This window comes from Pseudocercospora fijiensis (genome assembly GCF_000340215.1).
Source record: "Pseudocercospora fijiensis CIRAD86 unplaced genomic scaffold MYCFIscaffold_5, whole genome shotgun sequence".
Lineage (NCBI taxonomy): Eukaryota > Fungi > Ascomycota > Dothideomycetes > Mycosphaerellales > Mycosphaerellaceae > Pseudocercospora > Pseudocercospora fijiensis.
The window spans coordinates 592,926-602,925 of NW_006921536.1; the positions used below are offsets into that span (position 1 = coordinate 592,926).

Below are 10,000 nucleotides of genomic sequence, written 5' to 3' on the forward strand. Positions count from 1 at the left end.
TAATTTAATAAGCTAAGCCGGATAGGGTTTAAGCCCCCTTCTACCTCCTTCTACTTCTAGTTAAGGTAGGATTACTACCTATACGAGTTGTAAATATAGCGTATTATATACTTTTAAACGACTCCGTTTAAAAGCACGGTCTAGGCCTACGAGTTAATAACTCGTAGGGGTAGAAAACTAGCCTTCGAAGGATGCGGCAGTAACCCTCGTATCCACCTTGTTCGCCGACCTCGAGAGACCCCTGCAAATTGGTGGCTTCTGAAGGTCCCTAGTGTAGAGTGCTGCCGGATAAGATTCCGATCCAGCTACACGGGGTCGCGGGTAAAGCCGAACTGACACCTAAGGCCACACACGAGTGTTCGGGTAAAGCCGGACTGACACCTGAGGCCAGCACAGCTCGCTTCCATTCCAGCTCACCACATCCATCACTCTTCATGCACACCACCATCAGACTGAATGCTGCCTCGCGTCCGCCATCCAGGACGCGGTAGCAGCATACCAAAATGCTTCAAAACCAAACATGAAGACTCCAGCAAGCGCTTTCTCAGCACCAAAAAAGAACCTCAAAAAGTCATCTTCTCGGGAATCCAACCGACCGGAGTCCCTCACTTAGGAAACTACCTAGGTGCACTGCACCAATGGGTCCAACTCCAAAATACTTCCCCTCCATTCACAAAACTAATATACTCCCTCGTCGATCTCCACGCCATAACAATCCGTCAAAACCCCTCCCAACTTCGAAAATGGAGAAAAGAATCCCTCGCAATCCTGCTCGCCATAGGTCTCGACCCATCCCGAAGCATAATTTTCCATCAATCCGACGTTTCCGCGCACGCAGAATTGATGTGGATTCTATCCTGCCAGGCTTCGACGGGGTATTTAGGGAGGATGACGCAATGGAAAGAGAAAATTTCCAACGATAAAGACGGAAATGAGAGATTGAAATTGGGATTATTCTCCTACCCGGTTTTGCAAGCTGCAGATGTGTTGGTTCATCAAACGACACATGTACCTGTCGGACATGATCAGGCGCAGCATTTGGAATTTGCGAGAGAGGTGGCGAGTGGGTTTAATCATGTGTATGGAGCTGGGATTTTGACACCGCCGGAGACGATTATCAGTCCGGCGAGGAGAGTCATGTCGTTGGCGAAAGCTACGTCTAAGATGTCCAAGTCGGATCAGAATTCGAAGTCGAGGATTTTGCTGACGGATTCTGGGGAGACGATTCGAGCGAAGGTTAAATCTGCGGTGACGGATTCTGTGGAGGGAATTTCGTATGATCCCGAGAACAGACCTGGGGTTGCGAATTTGATTGATATCATGTTCTATTCGATGGGAAGTGAGGCTGGTGGTTCGCCGCAGGATCTTGCGAGAGAGATGGAAGGAATGCATTTGAAGGTCTTGAAGGAACGTACTGCTGATGCTGTAGATAAGCTGGTCGCGCCTGTGAGGGAGAGATATGCTGTGATCATCGAAGATGAAAAGCTGCTTGAGGAGGTTGCTCAGAACGGCGCAGAGAAGGCTCGCGCTAGTGCATTGCAGACTATGGAAAAGGTGCGAAGGGCAATCGGACTCGCATGAGCCTGATGCACATTCTGTCTGACGCTGTCATCGCGCTTCTTCAGCCGGTGTTGTCCATTTCCATCGCATCTGCTCTACCCTCGTCTGCTTCAAATGGCTTCTGCGCCCACACAAAGTCCCTGTGAATTATGTCAGCATTATGTCGCAGACTCTGGTTGCAATCGACTGACATTGGCAGATAGACATGCATCTTGCCCTCCTTCAGCTCCCCTTTGATATCATCAATGAGCTTGAAGACATCCTCCGATTTCCAGCCCAGCAGCTTCGTGAACATTCTCATACTGACGCCTTCCAGCGCATCAATCATATCCTGCTGGAATAACGTGCTGCAGGATCACACGTTAGCACAAGCAGTATAATACGTAGGTACTGCTCACCCTATCTTCTTCTTCTTCTTTCCCTTCACCCAATTGCCTACTGGCCACTTACTACCCAGATACTGCACGTCCACGAATCCCATGTCTTTCATCAAATCCGGCGCTCTCAGAATCGCATCAAGCTTTGTACCCGCCTTCTCGCTCGCCGCCGTGATGCCATCATTCCAGAGCTTGAAGTTGGGACCGAACTTTTCGATCGTCCCATCGTCGGATTTGAATGGCCAGTGGTATTCCTGAAACTCGACCCAACCTCCAGGCTCAAGATGATTCCAGACTTCCGTCAGGAGTTTGTTCCAGTCTTTGATTCCGACTTGAAGGCTGCGAGAGTGGATGTAGTCAAACTTGGTTGGGTAAAGCCAGTCTGATGTCACATCATCGATGAGGAATTCGACGTTGGGTGGTACGAGAGTCTGTACAACAAATTAGATTTTGCAGAGATATAAAAATTCACATTCAAGACTCGCCGGCTGAATGGGTGAAAGGTCAGTGCCGATTACATGGCATTCTGGATGCGACTCCGCGAAATCTATGGCCCAGGCGCCCGTACCACAGCCAATGTCTAACGCGTTGCGGGCATCTACACTACTGATCGGTGCAAGACCTGCTCTGTCGCTGAGGAAGATCCTCCAAATCTTGTGCTGGAGCTCGAGTCGTTTAATCTCATCGTCGTCGTTTGGGAGAGGATATCTGTCTTCGGAGAAAGCATTGTATCGACGTCCGTATTCGTACTTGTAATCGGTGACGGTGGAGTTGATCGACGTTGTGACTCTGAATGAATCGTCAGTAGGTTGCAATTGCGAAGAAGTTGATTGCTCTCACGATTCCAGCTCGTCGCCAAGCGTAGAGTCCGTGTCGTCCTGTTTATGATAGAACTGGCTCAGCTTCGACATTTCAACACTAGCCGATCTGACTTCTGCTCAATGTGAGCTTTGGATGGAGTAAACGTTGCATCTACCTCTAGATGTTCAAAGCTCCGAATATCCACCGCCGTAGCCTGAGAAAAAGAAGGCTCTCGTCTATGCCCGGCATTACCTGCAAATGCCGCATCGGTACCTGCATCAGCTCCACTGCCGCCTTGTGTACCAGAAGCTGACGGAGGATTGGAGGATGACATAACGGCAGTATGAAGAAGCTGATTTTAGATATACGATGTTACACATATGAAGAACAGGGGTTAAGGACAAGGAGATGAGGCTGGCAGATGTGTCGCGTTTGGAAGGATGAGCTTGGAGCTGCACGCTGGGGTGTTTTCTGTGCCGCATGCAGTGCTTGCATCGGCGTGTCCTGAGCGGGCGGGTGTGCATCTTGGTGTTCAGATTGGGCAGAACTGCGTGGGCTGCTAGAAAGTCGTATTTCTATGGTCCATGACAGTCCATAAGACTTTCCCGTGCCCAGGCAAAAGCTGATGCAAGACGGAGCTCCATACATACCAGAGGCTCAATGGCTTCACTTGAGCCTATTGTCGCTTCCTATTCTTCTTACACCTTCCTCACCAACCTCACTATACCTATTATCGCGACAAACCTCACTCAGACTCGCTACACTTCCGCGCCTTGCCTCGCAATGTTCTTCTTCTATCGACACCGACACCGACACCGACACCGACAGCGACAGCGACAGCAGCAGCCGCTATGACTGGTATTCCGCGCGACCTCATTCTTAGCGCAGCTTCAGCAGCATTAGCTTCAGCATTAGCTTTAGCTTTAGCTTTAGCTTTAGCTTCAGCTTCAGCAGCGCACTCACTAGTAGGAGGAGGAGAATATTCATCGTAAGTCGCGAGGCGCATCGCTATAGACTCGCTACTAACTCGCTCTAGACTTCGACGCCCTACGACTACAAACACCTACGATTTCTAGTACTGCAGCGCGCAGACATAGTAAGAGCTACTCGATTAGACAGCGATACCGGATAAGAAGAAGGCGGCATTAAACAGACTGCGGAAATATAAGGCTACTAGAATTATTATAGAAACGGACTCTAGCAAGCTTGCACTAGCGCTATGCTACTACTGTATACGCTCTAATAACTTTAAGTGTCGTATACTTAATGCTAAGGGCGAGCGTGTCTACGCTTATTGTAAGTGTAAGGGCAAGTCTAGCTGTACGGCTAGTATAGAAGAGGTTGAAGAAGACGATAGAAACAGCGAGCTAGCCGCGATGCAGGCGCGAGTCGAGGCCGCAGAGGCAAAGAATACTAAACTAGAGGCAAAGATTAAGGCATTAGAAGCTAGGTTCGATAAGTTAGAAGGATATTGCCTCTCGTAGTTCAAATAGCTTAAGAATGAGGCTATTATTAAGTCTAAGGATGTGTATACGATATAGAAGGAGCTATAGCTAAATAGCGATCGCGAGCCACTAGTAGATAATGTTTAAGGAGCGAGTCTACAGCGAGTCTACTACGAGTCTGCTATTCTATCTCTTCTTCTTTAGTCGTTAACTGCGCTTTATCTTCTTAGCCTCTCCGCCGCTATTAGCCTCTTCGCCGCTATTAGCCTGTCTACCGCTATTAGCCTGTCTACCGCTATTAGCCTGTCTACCGCTATTAGCCTGTCTACCGCCATTAGCCTGTCTACCGCCATTAGCAGCCTGTCTATTAGTAGGTTGCTAATCCTTCGATTCGCGCGACCCTTTCGGAGTAGGCGTGCCTCGCGGTGCACTCGCGGTAGCATCGCCGCTTAAGTCAATTATCTTAGGCGGCTAATTCGTATCGATAACCTTCTTAGTCTATAGCTTTTCTTTCTTAATCTTAATGCTGTTAACTACCTTTTGCTAACTCGCTATATTACTCGCACTAGTACTCGTAGTAACAGTACTTAACCGATGTTTCCGCTTTTGTTATTGCTGCTTCTCCTACTTAGTCTAGATATAGAGCTTAATCTCGTAGACTAATAATAACTTTGTTGCTAGTTTATAGACTATTAAAGCCTATCTGAGTGATCGAAGCGCCTTACTTGCTAGCTTCTCTAGTTGATTAGTTGCTTTATTGAAGTCTATATAGAGGAAGTAGTTATAATAGTCCTAGGTCCGATCGATACTACTATCTAGTAGCTCGCAGGCGTCAATCCGGTCGACAATCTAGTCTGTAAACGTTATCTCGGCTTCGAGGAATTCTTAGTTAGACTAGGCATCCGTAATAGTAGTATATAGGTTAGGTTCACTATAGAACTATATCTCAGTTGTACTCGTAAGCTTAACTTCTATATGCTGAGTATAGATCAAATAGCGGCAATGGTATGCCTGTGCTTTAAGGTCTAATAAAGCTAAAGCTGAAGCTAAAGCAGGTGTTAGTAGACGTTGCGAGAGGCTCCGAGATCCAGCATTTAGTATTCGAGTTATTAGCTTATGAAACTGACTAGCAGCATTGCGTGCAGCATTAGCCGCCTCAGGTATAGAGGGGAACGTATTGAAGCCTCGTACCGTACTCGCGGAGCTACTCGCAGCGGCGGCCACTAATTGCTCGCGAACAAATTGCTCGCTTAGTGGATCGGGATTAAGAAGGCCGCATTGTAAACAGTATCGGTATTTACTATACATCTTTGCATAGTCGACGCCTGATTTAGTGCAATAGGTGCCCCAATTAGTAGGCATTATTAGATAAATAGAGGTAGAAATAGCAGAGGTTTGAGAAGGTTATAGATAAAATCGAACTAGAAAAAGCGACTCGCTATATACTCGCGGCCGGCTCGTAGATCGGAGATTAGTATACATTATTTGCAAACTCAATTAACCTAGCTTCCTAATTCCGAGCCGCCGCTGACTAACTACGTACTGCTAATAGCTTATCCAACTCTATTAGTTCCGGCTCTAACCCTATAGCTATATACTCCCTAGCTAGCCCTCGAAGAAGCAAGTAGGCAGAGCGGTAAAGGCGCTCTACATTATCGCTATTCTCGCTACTACTTACTGGATACGAGAAGCTATGAATCCATAATACTATCTTACACTAAGAAAGCGTAGCCTCGGGCAGGTAGGCTTCAAGATCTAGGAATTAGCGAGTCTATTAGCGAGTCTGTAGCGAGTCTGTACTATAGAATCTAATATATACCGAATCCTTGAAGGTCTTGCTCTATATCATTAAGTGCGCCGTTAGGTATAGGAATACCTTGATAAGAATGCCCGCTAAGCTCTAGATAATAGTGTAGAATATGCGGAATACCTAGCACAACGTGTAGTCGATTAGCCTGCTTCCGGATACGATGGCTATTCTAGAGGTAAACAAATTCGAGGACTTTATAACGCATAATTGGTATATAGATTGTAAGGAAGGCAATCCGATCCGCTAGCAGTTTAGCATCGTGTAGTGACTCGCGTAGTAACTCGTAGAAATAGCCCCTCTAGCTATTTAGTGCAGGTGCTTGCTAACGCTACTATGCCTTAATCCGCTAGTTTATCTTACTCGTACCGTATTTGAAGCAGTCCTCGAAGGCTAGCGGTTGTTCCGGGTCACTACGAGTCGCAAGGCGAGTCTTATAGTAAGCATCCGCGGCTAGAATCGTCTCTGCCCTACGGTCTAATCGAATAATCTGTAGCATTACACTACTATTCCGGATCGTTGTAAGGTATTAAGCTAGTATAGAGACAGCTGTCCGGCTAGTGATGCCTATATAGATCTAGACAATGTAACGCGAGTGAATATCAATCGCTGCGTAGATCTATATCCCCCAATGCTCGAATTTATAGTAAGCATCTATTAATATTGCGTAACTAGGGCCGGGTGTAATAATCGCTCTATAGTGCTCTCGCGCCCGCTCGCGGCGGACTCGCAACCCTTTAGGATTTAGTAAGGAAGCTATACGATATAGCCGATCTCTACTAATAATGTTGTATTTGGACCTGATATAGGTATATAGGTGCCGTTAGCTAAAGGACTCTACTATAGACTTCTCGAGCTCTTCCTATAAGACCTCTGCTATCTATTCTTCCGCTTCTGTCTATCTATCTATTAATAATGCCTTCTTTAATCTAAGCTCTTAACGTATCCGTTAATACCTCCGCTGGCTAATCTCAAACCTATCCGCCTATAGTACTCGAACCGCCTCTTTATTAGTCAACCGTAGAACGTAGAAGGTGTATACGACCCGGATCTTTAGTGCCTTAATATCGTTGACTCGGTAATAGTAAGTAGAGTGGCTATAATCAATGTTCTACTCTTTAAGCCTTCGTTTAAGTGTATTGAGAGATATCTAATAACCGGTCTCTTATATAAGGTGCTGTACGATTGCTTCTCGTGTAGTGCCGCCGTAGACTTGAGATATTATCTAAGCCTTCTATAGCGATAAATCGATACGTAGAGGCATTCTGCGAGTCGATAGCGAGTATAGTGCGAGTCGTAGAAGGTCAAACACGAAGAATTAGGTAGGAATGGCGGTGAGAAGTATGAGAAACCCCGCATTGAGCCTCTGGTATGTATGGGCCTCCCTAATGCAAGAAGTTACTCATCACACGAGTACTGCCGAGAAGGAGCTTGTGGTATGGAATCCTCTTCACCTTTGGCCAGATGCTCTCGTGCGATGGGCGGTAGGTAGATGTAGGTGGTATACAGGAGTCGCTCATTATGAGTGTACGACTAGCTGCGAGATTCTGATGCTATTGCCGTCTGTAGAAGGAAGTGCGATGGTGGCAATTTTCGGTTGGAGTTTGCCTCGGAAAGAAAAGCGGCTTCCTGGCAGCTTTCAGCATGCCCTCCGCGTCGCTTCCAATCTTTTGGCATGCAAGAGCTGGTCTCCAATGCATCCTATACGAGGTGCAGTGCTCCCCGCCGTCTTTCTTGCCTCATGAAATCGTAAGCTATGGGGCTGCCATACAAATACACCAACCCTTACTCCCCTCGCATGCCGTTTGGCTCTGCGGAAACCGATCCCACCGCCGCGAACGACGACATGGCTCCTGCAGACACGAAAGCAACCTTCATGCGAATACCTTGGATCGCTCGTAAGATCAATCAACCTGGCATCGTGTGTCGGGTATCGAATGGGCGAATGCCGAAACCGGATGGAGAAGATTCATTATGGGCAGAGATCCTCAAGACTCCGAGAACTATACGAAGCACGATAAGCTTCTATAAGAAGCCGGAGAACGATGATGATCCTGTACCAGAAGTCACAACTGTTTTGACTGTTGGAAATGGCATGAATGGGCATACGGACATGATACACGGCGGTATCACAGCAACGATATTGGACGAATGCATGGGGATATGCCAGTCTATCAACATTGAAAGAACACACATAGCCGCTGTAAAGCGTGGAAAAGCATTTGGAGAGTTACCGCCGCATGATGTTACCGCCTTCACGAGAGAGCTGAAAATCACCTATCTTCTTCCAGTCCGCACACCTGGAGCCATCATGGTGACAACAAGACGGGTGAAGAAAGAGGGTAGGAAAGAATGGCTTGCTGGCGAGCTTAAGCAATGTACTGGCAATGGTGAAGACGACGATGGTGAAATTGTTGTGTGTGCGACTGGCGAAGCGCTCTTCCTCGAACCAAGGCCGAGCAAGATTTGAAGTACGATATCATCTTCCAAACAGTGACTACTCAAGAGCAAGGCACATGCTGCGGAGAGGAGTGAGAGTATTCTACTTTGCTTGCTTTGCACTCGCATACACCACACAGCAGTCACAACATTGTCTTTAGAAACATCACAACGCATGTTTCCCGGCCATACTCCGAGCACCAAGAGGTGTTCCTAGAAGCACTGCGCAAGCATGAATCTGTAACAAGTCTTCATCCGGTGTATCCTGCTGGAAACTCAGGAACGAATGAGATGGCCTTACCTCATATCTACAGCAACGAGTGGGACGAACTCACCAGATGTCTTCCTGACCAGGTGAGCTTCAGGTGAAGGGTCGATTCATGCAAGGGCACGACCCAGGGGTTCATGGAAACTTTAATCGCATTTGTAAGTGAAAGCTATTTTATAGGCTTCGTCGGTACTGCCACTGGGACTTCAGGCCCGTCACCTTCGAGCCTCCTTGCGAGCTCTATTCTCATTGCCGAGTCGTCTGTCTTCAAATATGTGCCCTTTCCGGTTATAAACCAAAATCCAAGAGCGATGACCAGCATGACTCCGAAGACAGCAATAGCGAAGTTCATGTCACTAGGTGTTGGGTTTGGTGTGCCCGGGAAGAAGAAGAACACCGTGGTGACGCTGCAGTAGACGACGGAAATCCAGTTGCACAAAGGACCATACTTGCCGAGACTGAACTGGCCACCTGGAGGCAGCTTGTCGCGACCGACAATTAGCAGACACCCAATGGGCATCCCGTAAGAAATCGTCAGAGCAATCGTGCTCACGCTCAAGACGGCCTCTAGGACAGTGTTGGCGAAGAGGTAGAGAACACCGATCAATGCGATGATAAATCCTTGCAGCCACAGCGCTCTCGCCGGAACCTTCCATGTAGGATTGACTGCTGCAAAGTACTGGCTCCAAGGAATGCCGCCGTCTCTCGCAAAACCCCAGGTCAATCTACTTCCAGTAGTTGCGATGCTGACGCCCTGGCCGAGCCCATTGAAAATGAATAGGGCAATGAGAGTAGCGCCACCCTCCAAGCCAACAGTTTGTTGCACCAACTCAATGAATGGCAATCCCGTGGGCCCGTCTTCGACTGTCGCCAGATCCTGAATGCAGAAGAGGCAGACGACCATGAAGATGAATCCAGTGATTGCTCCCAAAAGGACTGCAAGCCAGATGACCCTAGGGGCATTCTTCCTCGGAGCTGGAATCTCCTCTACCAAGTGAATCACCGAATCGAAAGCCGTAAGCCCATACGCAGATTGCAAGAGTCCCAGGAACCAGACCACACCATTACTCCACCCTGTCTGATTTATCCAGTCTCCGAACACGAACCCCGCAGACTGATACGCCATGTTCCTCTTGATCCCGACGGATATCAGCAGCGCAAGTGCGAAGACGAAGAACAAGCCCACAAACCCAACACCCACAGCATTATTGAACATCGGCAAGAACTTATCTCTTCGACACGCGATCAAATTTACCACGGTGAAAAGAGCTGTGATTCCCACGATACCAGAAACTGCACCCAA

At 47.7% G+C, this 10,000-nt stretch overlaps 4 protein-coding genes across 4 annotated transcripts in view; 2 read left to right on the top strand and 2 right to left on the bottom strand.

Moving 5' to 3' along the window:
* The first annotated feature begins 446 nt into the window (after positions 1-446).
* On the top strand, positions 447-1,605 carry MYCFIDRAFT_211434 (uncharacterized protein). The gene has a single exon (XM_007929080.1). It carries the CDS (start codon positions 457-459, stop codon positions 1,579-1,581), a length of 1,125 nt encoding a protein of 374 aa, XP_007927271.1. The 5' UTR covers positions 447-456; the 3' UTR covers positions 1,582-1,605.
* A 16-nt stretch (positions 1,606-1,621) lies between these two features.
* MYCFIDRAFT_188664 (uncharacterized protein) lies at positions 1,622-2,848 on the bottom strand (the record flags this gene model as incomplete). Its single annotated transcript, XM_007929081.1, has 5 exons — positions 1,622-1,700; positions 1,752-1,907; positions 1,959-2,368; positions 2,423-2,726; positions 2,778-2,848. 5 exons carry the CDS (start codon positions 2,846-2,848, stop codon positions 1,622-1,624), a joined length of 1,020 nt encoding a protein of 339 aa, XP_007927272.1.
* A 4,879-nt stretch (positions 2,849-7,727) lies between these two features.
* Positions 7,728-8,921, top strand: MYCFIDRAFT_211435 (uncharacterized protein). The gene is given in 2 exon segments (XM_007929082.1): positions 7,728-8,620; positions 8,632-8,921. 1 exon segment carries the CDS (start codon positions 7,747-7,749, stop codon positions 8,458-8,460), a length of 714 nt encoding a protein of 237 aa, XP_007927273.1. The 5' UTR covers positions 7,728-7,746; the 3' UTR covers positions 8,461-8,620; positions 8,632-8,921.
* MYCFIDRAFT_154374 (uncharacterized protein) overlaps positions 7,729-10,000 on the bottom strand; it is a gene marked incomplete at its 5' end in the record, with an annotated part of 2,926 nt that continues 654 nt past the window's right edge. The window contains one exon of the mRNA XM_007929083.1: positions 7,729-9,990. Coding sequence (XP_007927274.1) covers positions 8,867-9,990 — 1,124 coding nt within the window. The 3' untranslated portion in view covers positions 7,729-8,866. The remainder of the gene's footprint in view (positions 9,991-10,000) is intronic.